The sequence below is a fragment of the Mya arenaria genome, chromosome 7 (assembly GCF_026914265.1).
Source record: "Mya arenaria isolate MELC-2E11 chromosome 7, ASM2691426v1".
NCBI lineage: Eukaryota > Metazoa > Mollusca > Bivalvia > Myida > Myidae > Mya > Mya arenaria.
Genome location: NC_069128.1, coordinates 1592781 through 1614668, shown reverse-complemented (window position 1 = coordinate 1614668; position 21888 = coordinate 1592781). Strand labels below are relative to the sequence as shown.

The 21888-nt window shown below is 32.7% G+C and overlaps 1 protein-coding gene across 3 annotated transcripts in view; it reads left to right on the top strand.

Moving 5' to 3' along the window:
• The window catches only part of LOC128241874 (uncharacterized), a 33217-nt gene extending 20922 nt beyond the window's left edge, over window positions 1-12295 (top strand). For 2 of the 3 annotated variants that reach the window (XM_052958990.1, XM_052958988.1), the window contains exons 2-11: window positions 2190-2235; window positions 3351-4565; window positions 5302-5399; window positions 5690-5748; window positions 7384-7553; window positions 7983-8160; window positions 8683-8880; window positions 9675-9816; window positions 10070-10198; window positions 10620-12295. In XM_052958990.1, coding sequence (XP_052814950.1) covers window positions 2199-2235; window positions 3351-4565; window positions 5302-5399; window positions 5690-5748; window positions 7384-7553; window positions 7983-8160; window positions 8683-8880; window positions 9675-9816; window positions 10070-10198; window positions 10620-10667 — 2274 coding nt within the window. In that variant the 5' untranslated portion in view covers window positions 2190-2198 and the 3' untranslated portion in view covers window positions 10668-12295. Of the gene's footprint in view, window positions 1-389; window positions 429-2189; window positions 2236-3350; window positions 4566-5301; window positions 5400-5689; window positions 5749-7383; window positions 7554-7982; window positions 8161-8682; window positions 8881-9674; window positions 9817-10069; window positions 10199-10619 lie in introns of those variants that run through there. The other variant, XM_052958989.1, reaches the window with a different exon arrangement.
• The last annotated feature ends 9593 nt before the right edge of the window (window positions 12296-21888 follow it).

Below are 21888 nucleotides of genomic sequence, written 5' to 3'. Positions count from 1 at the left end.
GGTTATTCGATTTAAATATCCGCTTTAAATATTGTAAAACTTCTTAAAACAATTCTTAAATGCTAGAGTGATCAAATAGTGTACCTTATTGAAGGAAAAGTTCTTAATACATAGTTTGATATATTGGCTTTAATGACATGGCTTTCCGTGGAAGTAACCTTTTTATGATTGTTCTTATCGTTAATTATCGTTAATTATCAACGGGAGAGGAGAGGAAAGATTTCACAATGCAATATGTTTGTAATCAGAAAAAGGTTTCTATCCAATTCAAAATCGGCGCATTGCAAACAGGTCAACAAAGAAATTCGCAGCATGATACTGATAGTTCTTTAAATATACGAAGAGTTCACGATATGGGAGCTGCCATAACGTAATATAATTGAGTAAGTGTACATGTGAAGTACGGGAGTTAATGTGTATCGGTAGCAGTGAGTATTATATTAAATTCATGACTTTTTTATAGAATACATATGGACAGAAAGTCCCCCTTAATTGGTATGCGAGTTTCAGGGCGTATTTAGGCAGTATTCGGGACTCAGAATGTAGACACACAGTACACACAGTACACACTACACAAATAGCTCGTTAAAGGTTATTCGGTTCGTAAGCTTTTTCATTTGTATCACAGTCTGGGCAAACAATGTCTTTGAAAATCATAATGCGCGTTGAATAAGTTTTGCACGTGCATACACCCTTTTATTTGACATCAGGGGTGTTCCACACCACTGTATTTTGCAACCGTTCAGATAGGTCAAAGCTACTTAAAATGTAATCTCTAAATAATAGTTTTGCATTTGCGAAGACCAGGGTCATCCGTGCTCTATTAGTAAAAGTTTCTCGAGAAATATATACGTCCAAATTACCGCTGTAATTATTGTCCTCTCTGGTCTGAACTACTTGCAAGATGTCATTTTTCAAATTTAAGGTTGGCTCAAATCATAAGCCGGGACCGGGCTTAACAATGTCATGATGTCTTTATATTACTTCTGGTTGGACTCAAAACAAGGATATCATGTTACTGTATTTGAAATCCGTTTCAATTAATGTTGGAAATTTTTTCACAAACTTTCATAAGAAAGATGCATATCGATACAAACATGAGTATGTCTTTAATCACTATGATGCATTCGGTGTAACAGAGCTTCACTCAACTAGTCAACAAACTTCATTGACATTCGCCTTGAAACAAACTCATAGGCTTATCACAACCCATGGAGCTAGCAAAATATTAATGCACGTTTGTCATATTATATAAAGTGCTTTATCAAGGGTTTATGTGCTAGTTCCGCGTTTTTAAATGAAAATATCTTTATCGAATGTGATACGATTAATGTATGTAAAAAGGTATTTTATAAAAAAAAAATATAGTTCACTTTGAAAGGCCAAAATAAAAAAAAAAATCAGAGTCTAGGCAAATTGCGATCATTAGACAAGCTTAGTTGACATAAAAGAAATGCGACCAACTATTTATTTATCTTCCTGATCTAAAATGAGACTATTGACTGTTAAGTGTTTAGTTAAAATGGTATTTTCCATCTTAATCTTGACATTTTGACGTCAACAATGTCACTGACATGAATCTTTAAAATTATTTTAACATTTAGATATTATCTTGACTTTTTTCCGACAGTGACGGTGCTGACCTGAATCAATAAAGCAAATTGGAGTTACGGAATTCACAGAGCAATTTCATTGATAAACAGCAGTAACTTAAGCATCAACTTCGACATTCACTATGTACTAATTTGCTTCGCTGTTATATATACAATGAAAACACACTCACCCGAACACACATACACACACAAACTGGCACACACACGAACTCTCACATAAACTCACACACACGCGCGTGCGCGCACGCACGCTCTCACGCAAGCACACATACGCACACGCACACACACACACTCACACACACATAAGAAAACCCTAAAAAATAAACTTATTATAGATATTGATTATGAATAATGCGTTCCAATATTGTTTGATTTTGATTATAATATCTAAATATTGGCTTCTCTGGTGATTTTATATCAGTTATAAATCACGTGTGTACACTTAAAAAATGAAGGTGTTTGCTGTTTATACACATGGTTTTAAACAACCAGGATATGCATGCAGGAATTGCCATTGTTTCGTAGTTGGTTCAAAACTTAAATATTTTCTCAAATGAACATTTGATTTTCTTACAGAACGTGACAATGCGCTTGTGTAACTTGCAGACGTACTTCATCCTAGGTAAACCATGCTTAGAAGTTGTTTATGATTGTACCATAAGTAAAAGGGGCACAGTAAGTTGATGAAAAAACAACAACGCATTATTATGTATTTAAATTTGACTTAAGTTATCAAAACAAGAAAAATGGTATGTGTACAGAAAAAAGATATCAGCTTTTGAAATGGATTTTTTCAATTTATTGCTGCGTCACAAATTCTCCGCAAAAAGGCGCCTAACTATCGCTTATTTAATTATGTTTACACAAACCATTTTCTTTGTTTAAAATGTATTCGCATTTATCAATATTGTGCACCTTTAATTGAAGAAAACGTTATATCACGACATAAATTACGCAACGCCATTTGTCAAGGTTTGGTCATGCGGTGACCGCATATTTTTCCATATTGTGTCACCAAATTTATATCGTACCAAAATGACGTCTATTTTCCGATTCCGATGAATAAATGAAACATTTAAATATGTAAACAGGTTGTCGACATGATATACACGTTTCAGGGTTAGTATGTGACCCGATATAGGATATACGGGGCGCGAGAAAATAATATTCGATATGGTTTACTTTGTCCCGTATATCCCATAACGGGTTACCTACTCACCCCTTAACTAATAATATTGCAACAGTATATGAATAGAAATATACATTTAACGATAAATGTGAGCTTTGACTTAAACAATTGTTTACTTCTGATGTTATAAGTAAAAATAAATCAAGATCGATTATTAGTCGTTAGGTTAGAGACAAAAGTACCAAAAGCTTCCATGGTTCCCTCTTGCATATGCCCCATACCTTTTCAATTTGATAAGTAAACCGCTAAAATGATCCATTTGAAAAGTTACAGGACAGGTGAAAGAGAAAAGGTTCTATATTATATACTTTGTATTGTTTGACATCTAGTTATGACAATAACTAGTTGTTGACTTGTTTAGGGATTAATACATACTTATTTTATTGACCCAACTTTGTGCCATGTATCCATGTAATACCGTACATCCCTTTTCAGACTCGTTATTGCTACACGCATTTAGCTCCAAAGTGGTTCAGCTCTAATTAGATGCGTTTTATTGTATAAAATCACTTTTTAAACATATTTATAATAGTAGCATAACGTTTCAGCTTCTGCTTTTCATGGAATATACAGAGTAACTTCATTACAACATGGAGATGTTTGTACATGCAATTCACAAAGCCCTTCACCAAAATCAAGCTCATCATCTACGTACCCAACTACGGTTCAAAAGTTGACTACTTCAACAGTTAAAGGTAATCTAGAAACAGATACCACTCTACAAGAGGCAACAAAAACAAAACCTACATCTACAACCAATAATGAATTATCTACTTCTTTAGTAGAGCCAACTACAACAGAACCGACTTCTACAACCAATACTAAACCAGGTACCACTCTATCAGAGGCAACTAAAATACCACTGACTTCTGCATCCAATACTGAAACAACTATCACTCTACCAGAGCCAACTACAACAGAACCGACTTCAACAACCAATACTGAAACAACTACCACTCTATCTGAGGCAACTACAACAGAACCGACTTCAACAACCAATACTGAAACAACTATCACTCTATCTGAGGCAACTACAACAGAACCGACTTCAACAACCAATACTGAAACAACTACCACTCTATCTGAGGCAACTACAACAGAACCGACTTCAACAACCAATACTGAAACAACTACCACTCTATCTGAGGCAACTACAACAGAACCGACTTCAACAACCAATACTGAAACAACTACCACTCTATCTGAGGCAACTACAACAGAACCGACTTCAACAACCAATACTGAAACAACTACCACTCTATCTGAGGCAACTACAACAGAACCGACTTCAACAACCAATACTGAAACAACTACCACTCTATCTGAGGCAACTACAACAAAACCGACTTCAACAACTAATACTGAAACAACTACCACTCTATCTGAGGCAACTACAACAGAACCGACTTCAACAACCAATACTGAAACAACTACCACTCTATCTGAGGCAACTACAACAGAACCGACTTCAACAACCAATACTGAAACAACTACCACTCTATCTGTGGCAACTACAACAGAACCGACTTCAACAACCAATACTGAAACAACTACCACTCTATCTGAGGCAACTACAACAGAACCGACTTCAACAACCAATACTGAAACAACTACCACTCTATCTGAGGCAACTACAACAGAATCGACCATTTCTGATGAAAAAAGAAGAAGAAAGCGGGAGGCAAACGAGAGAGAACGATCTGGTTTCTGGAGAAATGGGCATTGTGACTGCAACAGAAATGCATCATCAACTTTCAGTATTGGTAAAGTATATGTTACATTTAAACACTGTTGCAATTGTTATGTTAAATTATTAATAAGTGTAAAATTATGAGCCGAATAGCGTGATTTTCAAATCTATGAAATTTTAATATCTTTGATATAAAATACCCAAGACGGAAAAATCAAAGGATTAACAATTTCTTTTAAACGTCTTTCCACAGAACAATGTTAGCGGTGCATACTCATTTTCTTGATAATTTATGTAATTAACTATACTCGTGTTTCCTTAGCAACCATTGGTTTCGTTCCGACTCATTTCCGCTGCATTCATATTGTTCAGTTTAAATGTTAAATGTTTTTGTTTTTGTTTTTAAAAACTATGAATCATCAAACTTGTCTTTATTTGAGTTTCATCAAGAATCAAGATTCAAGATTATATTACTATGACAACACGTATGTGTTGACACATTAAGTGAACAAGATTCGCATTGCATGTTCGTGCATGTACACAGGTATCTTACACAATTGTAGAGATAACATATTGAGACTTTCAGTATTGCTTCATGAAATTCAATTTGATTCAAAAGGTATGTTTTAGTCATTTGAATCGCTGGGCTTTTGCACGTTATGCAATTGATAATTATAATTAATACGCTTTACCGTTATTAAAATAAAGTGGTAAAACTAGAGTTAAATTACGTATTATATTCGATTTTGTTTTGTAATATTGACGAAATGTCTGCTGTTATAGATAAATAATAATAATTTACCTTTAAGGTAGTTATAGTGTGCCAATACAGCTGCAATTATCATTACCAAATGCTACGTTTCATGAATCGTCGATGAAAACATACGAACAGGAATTTAAAGACAAGGTTAGTACAATGCCCTATTAGCAGTTTTCTTATCGTGTGCTTATTGCCAGAAGGTACCATGTTTTAGTACGTTCTATCATTAACCAAACCCCAATATTGAAAGAACATCAATGTGATATGATTTTGAGCATGTGTATAATAATGAACACATACATTATACAACAAGTAAGTACTACGTTTGAAATGCATATCCCTGAAATGTTCAACTTATTAAAGTAAACAATGCGATTAGCCAAGTAACAATGAAATTGGAACGGATATAAATTTCTTTCATTTTCGATTATTTTCAGCTTACTCAGTTATACAACAATATGGACAAATTTCAACGAATAAATATACTAGACGTGAAGTAAGTTCAATATGCCTAAAAATATCAACATAAACGTAAAATAAACCTGATACATATTCCAAATTCTGCTAAGGCTGTCGATATATATATATACGGTAAGCATGCCTTTGAAATATAGTATCGAGCCAACGAGGGTCACGTTTTTCACAATAAGTATGTGACAACACGTCCGGCGAATTCCCTTTCAATCTTTGATTGTAAGAGGCAAGTCGACGGTTTTAAGAGAATCATATACAGCTTTAATAAAGTCATGTAACCTGCAATGTGAATGAATTAAAATAATCGTTACATTCTTATTAAGGCAATACCTTATTAAAACGGTACTACATATATTAATGTCTTCAATAATATGTCAAACGTGAAAAACACGAAATGGGCACAAAATAATGTGATTCAAATTAACATTAAATAACGTGTCTTTTAAACGAGTATTACCAGAAAGGTATACAGCAAAGATCATCAGCCTCGAGTAAAAAACGAATCAATAGATCAAATCGCAGTTTTAATCACAATTTATTCGGCAAATACGGTTTTGTACTCTTTTTATTGATAAATAGCTACGATTAAACTATTAGCAATGATGTTTTGTGACAGATCGAAGATTAAATGTGTCAATATTTATTGTTTTATTACCTCACCTTTTTTGAATATAATTTATTTATGTTTTAAGTGAAATATTTCATGAAAGTAACAGGTTAAGTATGGTTAATTTATTTAAAATATATCTCAAGTAAAAACTCCTTTTAAAAAATGAAAATCAATACTTCATAAAGCAACAGAGATATCATAGCATTCAGAAGGCCACGTGATATGAACATTTGTAATTACATAGTGAGCGTTAAATTTGGATCGTTGTTTTCGGATCTGTTGCATTTTGTAATTGCGTTAAATGCATTTTTCCTATCTTTCTATAGTTAAAGGTTAAAGGTTAAAAAAAATGTAAAGAAAATAAGTGATTTTGACATACATTCAAAAGATGTTTACATCTCTAAAACATACTGGGACTTTTACCTTCAATTACACATTTCACGTTGGATTAAACAAATACAATTGCAGGGAAAAGACAAGAACTCAGTTTAACTTTTAAAAGCCAAAGAGACAAGTTTACTTTTCTAACAATTGTAGATTTTTTTGTGGTAATTTCAATCAGTCGTGTGAACTATTAACCACAAATAAAAATCAATAATATCTCAAAATTTACAACACATATTCACTGATCCTGGTAATTTTAAATGTCCTCATATATGATCGAACATAGTATTTGTGCACTAATTAAATACATAAACATGTTATATACTTTTAACATAATCATTTAATTAAATATAGGCTATACGATTTTATCAAGCACTGGGAAATATTTAATTAAACTGTTTAAGGAAACTAACTACTAAACTCCAAATATCAATGTTACCCTAATATACCAAATAAACATGTACAAGTATTCGAACTTTTTCTCACATTCTTTAGATAAAGCGTGCATTCTAAAATTTGATCACATGGAATACATAAAACTTTCTAGAACTTTCTAGAACATCTAAAACAATTACATGTAACAATGCATACTTGTCAAATGTGATATATTTATGTCAAACACTAATACATACTAAAGAGATGTGTGTTTGTTTATCGGTGCAGAAAGGGAAGTATTGTCTGTGACTATGAAGTCATTTGCAAAGGAGATGTGGATTTACAGCAGATAAATACAACTACAAAAGAGATGGCCGATCAACCACTTAACTTATCATTTTGCGAGAACTGCACAGTGGATGTAGATATAGCGGCTATCGCACAATCTTTACAGGCTGGTAATGTAGTTTGTCAATTGTCGCCATACAATGATTGAATTATTCTGAAATAAAACAATACAAATATGTTCATTGTATATCATATCGTCAGGTTCGCAGTTACACTGCGGAGACGATGGCTATGTAGGAATAAATAGACCGTTAGTGTCAAAGAAGTTGCATATTGATATACAGATAAAAACAGTATCTAAAACAAGTATATTGATACAGAACCTGCTCTGAAGACAGCAAAATAAAGGAATCAGTCTCAAAACTAGTTTTGGGCTTGTTTATTAGCTTGAAATTATGCATAATAGCTTGCTTATTACCTTGAAATTATGCATAATTAAGTTATTTCTAATGTATTCCTTGTCATATTCTGGTATCTCTTTGTATTGTTTAAATATGAAAACTTATGCAAAACTCATTCATTCTACAAAAATATTATAGCGGAGCAAAGGAGGACTTCGAGTGCGTGTTCGAACTGTATAATTGGCGAAAGATGTGTTCTTAATTTGGACAAAGGTAATGTTGAGTGCATTGACCCTTGCAAAACAACGGATAACGGAGGATGCATAAACGATGGTGTTTGCTACTTTGAGAGACAGACAAATTCCACACAGTGCAGGTAAATATTCTGAACATGACATTCCAAGTTCATTGAACCCGTTCAATTTCTGAAATCAAACGCATGTGCGTATAATGTTTATGAATCAATTGCTATAAATTGATATCCATTCGTATATCCATTCGAAAATATCGCCTGCTTTACGCATGCGTTCAATATTATATAAAAACGCAAATTTCTGTGTTCTGTAATTTCTTAGTATGATCGTAAATAAAAACAGCGTAGATGGACACATCGGCACATTTTGTCCACTAAACGAACACTATGAGAACAACATCGAAACTGCAGTGACTAGGATTAAAAGTTTCTGGCATCTGGATAGAAAAACGACAGACAATAAAAAAAAATAAGGTCCGATTTCGTAAATCAGATAACACACAAAGCGACCTATCGTTTCAAGTAAATGATTTGGTAACAGACTTGTCACGGCCAATAGATTCTTAATAAAAAACAACCTGACTGTTTAATCTCTGTGTATCCTTAACTCATACTATATTATTTATATTCATATAATATGATTAGATGCCCAAGTAGCGGTGACCGTTTTGTTTACTCTGGAGAACATTGCGAGATTCCTGTTGAGAAACTGTCCCTGTCGTCGACATACATCGCTGCAATAGCGGGTGGAATAGGGGGAGCAATCATCGTAGTACTGTCATTGGTCATTATTTGCCTTATCGTAAGGAAAATGAAACAGAAGAATGTTGACAAAAATGACAGGTAAGGGACAGGTTTAAACGACAATAAATAATAAATAATATATTAATCTATCATTTTGTTTGAAAATTATCACACAATTATACGTTGATCCCGTTAGTAAAATGGAGTTAATAATGCATAATGCATAACATAGTATCTCGTTCTACACGTTATACCACAACATTCTTTCATGGCCGAAAGAGAAACATAATTATGCTCATCCCAACCAACGCTAAATGTGTTTTTCGGAGATGAGGTTTACCGAGTTTGGCAGAACACCCTACACCGGACATGTTAGATATTGTTCTCCAACCTTAATTAAACAAAATATTGAAAAAATGTATTTTAATCCATTCATATGAACAATTAATTAACATATTTTACGGATAACTGGTCCCAATATCACGAACATAATTAAATCTAATCTCAATCCCAACTCATTTCACCTTATAACAATAAGAGTTCTGATATTTTACACCTGATAAGAGCGCATTCTATCAAAGAATATGTTGATTAAACCATGTGGTCAAGATTTTAATGAAATATTATTCCACAGCCAAAAGTATTTGAGTATTCATTAATCAATAGAATTTTCTGCTCAATATTTTTTTCTTTGAAGCTTGACCATTTTTAATCATCCCATTCCGCTAACAGGTATGTTTTGAAAAAGTATAAACACATGCAAAGTTTTGACTCACAATATGGTTTTATGTGGTTTAATGAGTTGGGTCAGATACTTGACATAAGTATTTTCGTGACATTGGGGCCAGAACATTGCGAATAATTACGTTTTAAATGTATTTCTCCATTTAAAGTATAAGCATCGAGGAGTTAAATCGATTTCCTACAAAGGGCGGCGTGCGTCTTTCTTACGATGGGTATCCGTCAACAAAACGCAAGGACACATTAACGGTTGAAGGGAAAGAACACAAGATCACCAACAGCCTAGGAAACGAGGTTATATTGTTTATTATAATAATAAAACAAGTGATCTAACTGTGAGGGTTTTCTAAACACAAATATTTTGTCTGTTATTATAGCCGGAAATGAGCAACCAACTTTATTATTCTCATTCTGTATATGTTATAATACAAATTCAGCGAACTCAGCGAAACCAAGACTGATAACATATATTTCATATATCTCCCAGAATATATTGTGCACTAAATAAAGATTAAACCTTTGGTTTCATTAGATTTTTCTTCCGCAGATGTATATGTACCAGCCGAATCCAAGCGACATTCGACGACATCCTTCCTCACGTTTGTCGTCATTGGAGGGTGACTACAGCAGACCAAGGACTGCATCTGTGTATGACTACATCGACACTCAATCAACGGTTAGTCTGACAACCGACAGATGTTTTGAAAGACAGAAAATTGAACACTCAGTTTATTTCTTATACTGTTAAACATTTTACACATTAACATTTGATTTAGACTGTACACTTGATAAGAACAGATAATGCTACTAACGAAATTGTAATGCTTAAAATAATATTTTTTAGTTGATATGAACACAATCTTGTATATAATAAGAAAACAAAATGTATACATGTTTATTAAAATTTTGTTGGATTTCAAATTCGTTTTGTGTTACTGCTTTAAATAAGTCCGATATGTCTGACCCTTACTGTGCACTTTTAGCAACTTGCATAAATTATAAAGTACTGTGTCTTGCAAAGCATGTTACGTAACTCAGCTTGTCAAAGAGACTATTAAATTTGTAATGTGAAATTTATTATGTGTTTTTTTATTCAGTTTGAGATTCTGCGGCCAACTCTACGCCCAAATATCAACAGAATATGAACCACTTCAAATCATGTCTTTACACCAGCATAATTTCTAATTGATATTTCTTGGCTCCATTGTAAACATGTTGTATTTCAAAGTTTTAAAGTAACATCAAACTATGTTGCTAGCGTACCACATTTAAATTGGTCGATATTGCTGTACATTATTTTTGAATCGCATTGTATTAAGATAAACGTGAACACACTAGTGATCAATATTGATATAGTGATGTACGAGAATGTAATTCATAATAGTGCATGTACTATAATGCATAATTCAAAATTATCTAAAGATAAGTAATATAGTGTTGTAAATTTATCGTAGATAATTTGGTTAAAAAATCAAGAGGGGAAGTGAATCGATCTTTATAATTGTGATAGCAAATGCTCGTCAGTCACTTGAAATAGTTAGAATCAGTACTTAATGAAATACTTGATGATTACTATGTCGAGCATTTCAGTCTTGATATAAATCGAATTTTAAGTCGAATTATAACAATATTATATCAGAATAAGTAGGTTCATAGTGAATAATAAAATAAACCAAATTGTGCTCTTTAATATAGATCGGATACGTATCAATTATCATTGAAGAGTTTTATAAATAGTGGAAGTTATGACTGTGTTTATAAACTGGAGTATAGACATATATATTTAATATTATAAACTATTTTGTTATTCGGAGTAAGTTAACACACAACAATCAGATCATATTGATGACAAATATGCATACTTGTTCGCTCAAGCTTGAATTTTGTATTCTATATATATTTCAAACCCAATTCTAAACCTGACATTCTTTATAAGAGTTATTTGTACTCGAATACTATAATAGCAGCGTTTACACTTCTTATTAACACATCAGTATTGTGCAAACGTTATAACGTTCAATTATATATATACAATAGTGATATAATTTAATATTTAATATATTCAGAAAACTATTTTCAATTCTATAGATATATTTTTGTTTAAACCATGGTATACATAAGCTTGTTTATAAATTGTTTCGCCTTGCATGCATACAAAAACACTCGTATTACATGAATTTGGTTACGGGTCATGTTGGTCTGTTTCAAATATGTATTTTGTGCTATAGCCTTTGAATAAAGTTTCTTCTTCTTTCTACTATGCACAAAACAAAATCCCCACGACATGTTTGAGAAGGAAGTTGTACAGCTGATACTATGTTTTAATGGATACACCTGTGGTTTGTATCAATTCTGACAGGATTTGAGATCTGTTTTAGTTGTATTTGTTTCGTTGAATTAACTTTCATAATTTCATATAAACATGCGAGCCTATGTGCGGTCTGTGCTCACCTGACCGTAACGACCTTTGACTAGGCGGGTTCTGAGAGTGCCATTCATTACGTTACTCTGTGCGCACTGAGCCAACTGGTAATTTCTTATTAAAATTCGGACCCAACCACTCCCTTATTCTTTCTCTTTTTTATTTTGTTGTTTTATCATGCTGCTTAAGACGATAATGTTCATTCATGCATTCATTCATACTTGCTTTATGACTTACTATTAATATAGTATGTATTGTTTGCTATTATAAATGCTTGTATATCAGTTACCGTCAATTGCGCTGAATTGAGTGTCTCGTATTGTTATTATGTGCGCGTTTACTCTTAGTTTGGAGCTGTAGTTAATTGTACTAGTAATAAATAACCTCAATATCCCTAATATGAGTTGGTTGTTTGTTTATTTCAAAATTAAATATATTAGCACATCATAAAATCTTTAACCTCTTAAAGTTAACGACAAAGCAGTAAACATCGTTATAACAAGAGCCTTGAAATCGGCCTGTTTCACATTTCAAAATATTTTTTTTTTATAATACTTTGTGTTATTGCCTTGGTACGTTCAGCAAAAAAACGACGTCCAACCCCACCTCCAGATGCTTAGTGAATTCAGAGTCATAAAAACAAACGGCGAATGTATCTATCATGTTAAAATATATATAACAATGCATTTTGACCGGCCACTAAATGGGAGTGGAATACAATAATGACCTTTGTCGTCTGACTGTACGGATACGAAACTTCTAATGAAATTTAAAGATTGTAATGAACGTTTTGGTATATGTTCATTGTCTTCGTGATGAAATTGGAACCAATACTTTACTTCGCATTCGGTTTAAGAACTATGTACAGGGGTGAGCCTTTCATATCCCCTAAAGCCATTCAGCTTTAAAGACATTGCTTGTAGTTGTTTTCGAATGTCAATGCCACATATATAATGTTTAGAGTTCTAAGCTCTACTAACAGCGTGTTTGCTTTTTCTTTATATTTTAAGTTATTGGCAGAATTTTAAATCTTACAGACATATTTTTCCAGTACTAATGATCGAATGAAATATCAAGTATTTTGCTAGAAGTAACAATCGAATGAATTGTAAGACATCTTTGAAATACCAATGATCAAATAAATAGTCAGTTGTTGTCTTTGCAAGAAGTTATCATGATTTTTTTTCAAGTAATATTGATGTTAATTAATGTACTCAAACTGTGTCTTGCAAAGCATGTTACGTAACTCAGCTTGTCAAGGAGACTATTAAATTTGTAATGTGAAATTTAATTTTTTTTTTTTTATTCAGTTTGAGATTCTGAGGCCAACTCTACGCCCAAATATCAACAGAATATGAACCACTTCAAATCATGTCTTTACACCAGCATAATTTCTAATTGATATTTCTTGGCTCCATTGTAAACATGTTGTATTTCAAAGTTTCAAAGTAACATCAAACTATGTTGAAAGCGTATCACATTTAAATCGGTCGATATTGTTGTACATTATTTTTGAATCTTATTGTATTAAGATAAACGTAAACACACTAGTGATCAATATTGATATAGTGATGTACGAGAATGTAATTCATAATAGTGCATGTACTATAATGCCTAATTCAAAATTATCTAAAGATAAGTAATATAGTGTTGTAAATTTATCGTAGATAATTTGGTTAAAAAATCAAGAGGGGAAGTGAATCGATCTTTATAATTGTGATAACAAATGCTCGTCAGTCACTTGAAATAGTTAGAAGCAGTACTTAATGAAATACTTGATGATTACTATGTCGAGCATTTCAGTCTTGATATAAATCGAATTTTAAGTCGAATTATAACAATATTATATCAGAATAAGTAGGTTCATAGTGAATAATTATATAAACCAAATTGTGCTCTTTAATATAGATCAGATACTTATCAATTATCATTGAAGAGTTTTATAAATAGTGGAAGTTATGACTGTGTTTATAAACTGGAGTATAGACATATATATTTAATATTATAAACTATTTTGTTATTCGGAGTAAGTTAACACACAACAATCAGATCATATTGATGACAAATATGCATACTTGTTCGCTCAAGCTTGAATTTTGTATTCTATATATATTTCAAACCCAATTCTAAACCTGACATTCTTTATAAGAGTTATTTGTACTCGAATAATATAATAGTAGCGTTTACTTCTTATTAACACATCAGTATTGTGCAAACGTTATAACGTTAAATTATATATATACAATAGTGATATAATTTAATATTTAATATATTCAGAAAATTATTTTCAATTCTATAGATATATTTTTGTTTAAACCATGGTATACATAAGCTTGTTTATAAATTGTTTCGCCTTGCATGCATACAAAAACACTCGTATTACATGAATTTGGTTACGGGTCATGTTGGTCTGTTTCAAATATGTATTTTGTGCTATAGCCTTTGAATAAAGTTTCTTCTTTTTCTACTATGCACAAAACAAAATCCCCACGACATGTTTGAGAAGGAAGTTGTACAGCTGATACTATGTTTTAATGGATACACCTGTGGTTTGTATCAATTCTGACAGGATTTGAGATCTGTTTTAGTTGTATTTGTTTCGTTGAATTAACGTTCATAATTTCATATAAACATGCGAGCCTATGTGCGGTCTGTGCTCACCTGACCGTAACGACCTTTGACTAGGCGGGTTCTGAGAGTGCCATTCATTACGTTACTCTGTGCACACTGAGCCAACTGGTAATTTTTATTAAAATTCGGACCCAACCACTCCCTTATTCTTTCTCTTTTTTATTTTGTTGTTTTATCATGCTGCTTAGGACGATAATATTCATTCATGCATTCATTCATACTTGCTTTATGACTTACCATTAATATAGTATGTATTGTTTGCTATGAAAATGCTTGTATATCAGTTACTGTCAATTGCGCTGAATTGAGTGTCTCATATTGTCATTATTTGCACGCTTACTCTTAGTTTGGAGCTGTAGTTAATTGTACTAGTAATAAATAATCTCAATATCCCTAATATGAGTTGGTTGTTTGTTTATTTCAAAATTAAATATATTAGCCCATCATCACATCTTTAACCTCTTAAAGTTAACGACAAAGCAGTTAACATCGTTATAACAAGAGCCTTGAAATCGGCCTGTTTCACATTTCAAAATTACTTTTTTTATAATACTTTGTGTTATCGCCTTGGTACGTTCAGCTAAAAAACGACGTCCAACCCCACCTCCAGATGCTTAGTGAATTCAGAGTCATAAAAACAAATGAATGTATCTATCATGTAAACATATATTTAACAATGCATTTTGCCCGGCCACTAAATGGGAGTGGAATACAATAATGACCTTTGTCGTCTGACTGTACGGATACGAATGAAATTTAAAGATTGTAATGAACGTTTTGGAATATGTTCATTGTCTTCGTGATGAAATTGGAACCAGTACTTTACTTCGCATTGAGTTTAAGAACTATGTACAGGGGTGAGCCTTTCATATTCCCTAAAGCCATTCAGCTTTAAAGACATTGGTTGTAGTTGTTTTCGAATGTCAATGCCACATATTTAATGTTCAGAGTTTAAGCTCCACTAATAGCTTGTTTGCTTTTACTTTATATTTTAAGTTATTGGCAGAATTTAAAATCTGACAGACATATTTTTCCAGTACTAATGATCGAATGAAATATCAAGTATTTTGCTAGAAGTAGCAATCGAATGAATTGTAAGACATCTTTGAAATACGAATGACCAAATAAATAGTCAGTTGTTGTCTTTGCAAGAAGTTATCATGATTTTTTTTCAAGTAATTTTGATGTTAATTAATGTACTCAAAACGAGAACATCCTTAATAAATTTAAGGCAATATGGAAACATAGTACATATATCTTGAAGAGAAGACACACACCGATTCAAACTATAAGCATTGTTGAATCCCCTTTTTATAGAGCTCCACAAAACAACTCAACATATTATCCTGATAAAAACACGTGTCATTCGCCTTTAACGAATGAGCATCGCCCCAAATTAATTCATATCCGCAGAGATATGTTTATTCAATTGTTTTCAATTTTGGTTATTTATTCAACACAGTCCGGTGACACCATTTTGTATCCAAGAATGTGCATGTAATCAAGTCCGAAATAATGACTTGAAACGGATATGATAAAATAATTTTAATAAAATATTGGTATGACGTCAAAATGATTTGTGACGTAATTTTGCGAAAAAGAGGGACATAACATATCATATCTGGAGAAAATTAGCATGTTAATTTACAATACCAGTAGGCGTTTATGAAAAAGGATTTTGGGTACCGTTCTGATAATTTTCCATTTCGTATTTTTATCACTAAATCTGTTTGGTATGCAATTGCCAATAAGTTTTTTTTAAACAAAACCAGAATGCAAAAGGTTCCATCTGCAGTCTAAACTATATGTGCGATAAATACGTTTAATGTATCAGGCCATTTGAGTAGTTCTTAATGTAGTCCGTTCCCTTCACTTAGTCAAATTTAATTACAATTTTAAACAACACCCTGACAGTGCGATCTTTTTTAATCCAAGGATTCCCTAATCTGAAATTGGACACTTGAGTGTGTACTTTAAAACGATATGTTTCCCGTCTCATGCGAGATTTGTCAGCCTTGCGCAATCAAAGGTGTCTTAAATTATGTGATTATGTTTTTTTCAGACATGAAACAATAGGCTGAATCGCCTGTATGACTGTTCAATAATGAGTAAGTATTATTGCTATATGGTGTTCACTGACTGCGAATATATCGACAGTTGCTTTTAACCTAGCAATAATAAGTTTGAAGCATATCACATGCTTTCTTATAAGTTAATTAATCGTATCATAACTCATTCAATTCCCATGGAACTTAAGTTTAAACATTAATGTATTATAAATGTAACGCTTCAATCATAGCAACTGGTAAATATAAACATAAATTTTATGTATTCATTATTGAGCATGGTTACTCAATTCCATTATCTGCTTCAATGCAGTACAGGATAGGCTTTAATAACATGGTTTTCCGTGGTTGTAACGTTTTTAGTATTGTTCTGATCGTTATTAATCAACTCAACTGATAAGACGAAACTTGGTAATCTTTTGGTTATCCAAAAAAAGAAGGTTTCTATATGACTCGGCGCATTGCAAACAGATCAGCAAGGCAATCATCACACTGATAATGATTTAAAAATCGCACGACGCATTGTACCTGTCATAGCGTTATTCTTTAAGAACGTGTACATTCGAATAACAGGAGCTTATTTATATATAGGCAATTCTTGGGACACACGATGTCGACACACAGTACTCAAAATAGCTCTTAAATAGTATTCGGTTTTAAGCTACTTCATTATTTTAAATACCATCGGGGCCAAACATGTCTTTTAAACAACATTTCTGCGTTGAATCAGTTTAGAATATGTATACCAGGGGTGCTCCACACCATTGTAGTTTTAGAATCGTCCAGATAGGTCAGAGCAACTTAAGTAATCTGTAAATAATAACTATGCATTGTAAAAGAACAGGGTCACTAGCGCTTGACTTCTGAAATCTGAAAATCCTTTTAAGTTCTTCTTGAAACTGTATATATCTTAATCTAATAGAAACGAAAGATGTGTGTAAGAAAGGTCCTGTATAAAAATGATATTTTGTCAAAATTCTTTTGTGCGATGTATCCTTTGAATGCCTAAAATAATAGAATATAACCAAAGTCTACAAAATATGCGATAAAGAAACAAGCCATGTTGACATAAAAGACATGAAAACAACTATTTTCTTGAAACGGTCTTTTTCCATCCTACTCTTGAAAGGTTTGTGTCGACAAAGGCGCTGACATGAATTTATCAGTATTTTATCATTTTCATTTTAATTTGACATTTGTTTTGATAGTGCATGTGCCGACAAGAAACAAAAAGCAAATGGCAATTAAAGTAAATGTTAAAAATGTATTTACAACAAGCAGAAGTTTAAATAATATTTTACTATTTTATATATATGACGAGTTCAGCGAGCGAGCTATTAAACTTCGAAAACGATCGATAGGCATTACATCCTTACAGATACTTATAGAAAATTGAGCATGTGCGCTCAATGATGAGGAATTGGTAAACGCAGTTAAAAATGTTATTTATTTTTGTATTGACCAAAATGCACGGAATGTGCGTTCAGTAAACTATTCGGTAAACTTAATCGGTACGCATTATTCTTTTTGAATTTAAGCGAAAGCAATGGAACAAGCCCCTTCTATTGAGCCAAACACTATAACTTTAAATGTGCCACACTCTTGTATTGCTCCCGTGCATGACAATTTGCTGAATGTAGGGTCGTTAAGAACTATAAACGAAATGCGTCATTCGCGTTGGAACCTAACGCAATCGATCAACAGCCAAGTGTATCTTTGTTGCGGATTATAAACGGAATTCGTCATTTGTAATTCACATTTAATGATATTGATCAACGACCGAATGTAAATTTGTCACAAATTATAAACAGACTTCGTCATATTTACTTTACCACACAAACGGCAATTACTTAACGTGGCAATCTTCTTTTATGTCGAAAAATAGCTCCTCGAGGTAATGTGTTTTTTGTTCTCGTATACCCGACTGTAAAATAACATTGTTATATCTTCAATCTTGATTTTTTTATCGCCTATGCTTTCGACCTGATAAGATAATGACGCATTGCGAACAGGTTAACAATGTAATATTGAGCATAAAACCGATAATAATTTAAATTTACGAGCTTTCAAGCTATCATAACATCAGTTATTTTAGATAGTGTGGATTCGGATCACAGGAGCTATTTTGTATGAGTAACAGTGAGTAGATTTTTATCAATTTCTAGAAAAGAGATTTATAAAGGTATGGGATGAAGTTGCCGCTTAAGTAGTACACGTGACCACCAATGTATGTACACAGTACGCACTAGTAAATATTAAATGGTATTTGGTACGTAGGTCACTTTATTTGTATCACAATCAGGGCTAATTATTTTTTTTATCAAATAATGAAAAGCATTGGAGAATGATAAATTGATATTTCAGTCTGACTCAAGTAAAATGATAACAATTTATCATTTCACTCGGGACTACTGTTTCCATCATTTATAAGATTTGACTTGAAAAAGTACAGCGTATGTAACAAGTGGAATTTACATGTTTATTGTCGTCTGTAGTGTCGTAATAGACATATTGGCCGAATTGCCAATATCAAATTATGCAATATCTTTAATAAAACAAACATTTTGCGATTGACAATACCTATTTAAAAAAAGAATGAACTACCTATTTTATGTATGGACTATTTCATGGAACATACTGTTACAATTAACCCGCTTGATAGGTATCATTTAAAATTTACTTGGCCACACGTGCTATTAATAGAGTTGTAGATCATTTATTCTTACAAACTTTGACCGCGTACATGTATACTCAAGCCTTTGACTAGTCCTTCAATGGTTTACCTTCATCAATTCAGTTTTCTACGGCCTAGCTCAGAAAAGGCTCGTCCAACAGCTCAACGCTAAAGGAGTTCCGCCTTAGCAAATAGTTCAGGTTATCGGCTATAACAACCTGGAAAATTATCGCAGATTGAAAACCAACCAGGCCATGATGATTTCCGACATGTTGTTTAAATAACCTCCGAAGTCTGCGCTCCTTCCTTCTCAAAATCATATTCGGGCTCATGGGGTTTTCGTAAACCCAAAATTTAACAGAAACGTGACATTCAACTTAAATTGATATGAAACTAATTCGCTATCGCATCAACAAATCACCTTTCAGCTGCACAGCATGAATCCCCCCTGACAAAATACCGTAAGATCTAGAGCCGGAGAGCGACAATAAATATATATATACTCTAAGAGAAACACTAGACAAAGACCTCCGTTGATTTTACGCATACATCCTATAATAAGTCCATATTTGTTAATTTAAATATGTTCAAGTTGTTCTCGAATGTACAAAAAATGTCACTTGCTCCAGGTCTATTAAACTGTATTTATATAAACTATATAAACAAAATTTCGACATGCTTTTGATTAAAAACTTGTTTTGTGCCTCAATAAATGTCAATAGTCATAGGTTTCGTTGATGGTAGTAGGGTTTTATTTATACATAATTTCAATTGCAACAATCATTTATATAAAGAATGGAACATGTTGTTAGTGGACGGACTGCTCGCGCGAATGGGACTAACCTTGACACAGCGGTTTTTCTACAGTAACTTCCCTTTGCATAGAGGCCACGGAAAGTGACTGTCGTCAAACAAAGTTTGTCCATCAGGTAAATATGTTGAAAAAACACACACACGAGAAATGCATGAAATAAAAATAAATGTTGTTGAATTCAGTGTACGATCGTTTAAAAGATCGTGGATATATTTTCTGTGACATTCGTGAAATATAATACGAGCTTACACTGAATTCAACAAATATCTTCTATATGATAATTTATGATAATGGTATTCGTTTTGTTTGCTTGTTTGCTGGTATTACGAAAATACAATATTTGCTATTAAGCAATGTGTCATTCGATATAGTACTTGCCTCCGGAATGGTTTACTGTTCACCAATTTATAACTGTACTATTTATACCATACATGGGGTGTTTTTCGCTTTTCATGTAATGGCTTTAGTTGGTCGCCTGTTGCTATTGCTGTTCAAAACTTGACATGTCATAATTCAATATGAGTACGCTACTAATTTTTTAGTAACTTTGACAAGATCATACAAAATAGTTTTTAAATCCGAGCCTTCGTGCTGTAACAATGTTTTGCTTGAGCTTTGCGAGCGTTGTGTATGATTTAAACACTAACCCCGGGAAAAAGGTGCATAAACTATAGCAATTTGTTTCTTTTAGTATAATAAGATTTATCAAGATGTACTAGTGTACACAATCAACGATGTCTTAAAGGATAATTGCTCAAGAAAGTAAATTAGGTAGTTTATGTCTAGCTAGGCCGTAGATGACTTTAATTTTTGTTTTAATGATATAATTTATTATGAATATGAAAGCTTGGTAACCACAGGGAAACATAACAGAATATATTAGAAGAAAATAAGCACGAGACAGATATCTTTTACAATACCAGTCGGCGCTTATAAAATAGGATTAGGGAATTTGTATGGGTACCGTTCTGAAAATTTGCCAGTTTGTATTTTTTATATTATATGTGATAATATAAAAAATATGTATAATGGACTAAACATTACATAGCTGTAGCAGTATTTTCAATTTAGGTATAAACCGCATATGCATATTTGAAGTTTTAAAGCTACAAATAATCATTTGAACGTTCCATGAACCCCGCAGATGAACAATACTGGTAAATTTCAACAAAAATGTTGTATATCCAACATTGAGCACGGTAATTCGATTGCAATATCCGCCTTAAATATAGTATAACTTAACAACAACAATTCCTAATTGCGAGAGTGATCAAACATTTTACCTCATTGAAGGAAAAGTTCTTAATACATTGTTTGTTAGATGGGCTTTAATGACATGGTTTTCCGTGAAAGTAACCTTTTTATGGTTGTTCGTATCGTTAATTATCAACAGACGAGGAGAGGAAAGATTTCACAATGCAATATGTTTGTAATCAGAAAAAGGTTTCTATCCAATTCAAAATCGGCGCATTGCAAACAGGTCAACAAAGAAATTCTCAGCATGATACTGATAATTATCTAAATATATGAAGAGTTCACGATATGGAAGCTGTCATAACGTAATATAATTGAGTAAGTGTACATGTGAAGTACGGAAGATAATTTGTATCGGTAACAGTGAGTATTATATTAAATTCATGACCTTTTTTATAGAATAAATATGGACAGAAAGTCCCCCTTAATTGGTATGCGAGTTTCAGGGCGTATTTAGGCAGTATTCGGGACTCAGAATGTAGACACACAGTACACACAGTACACA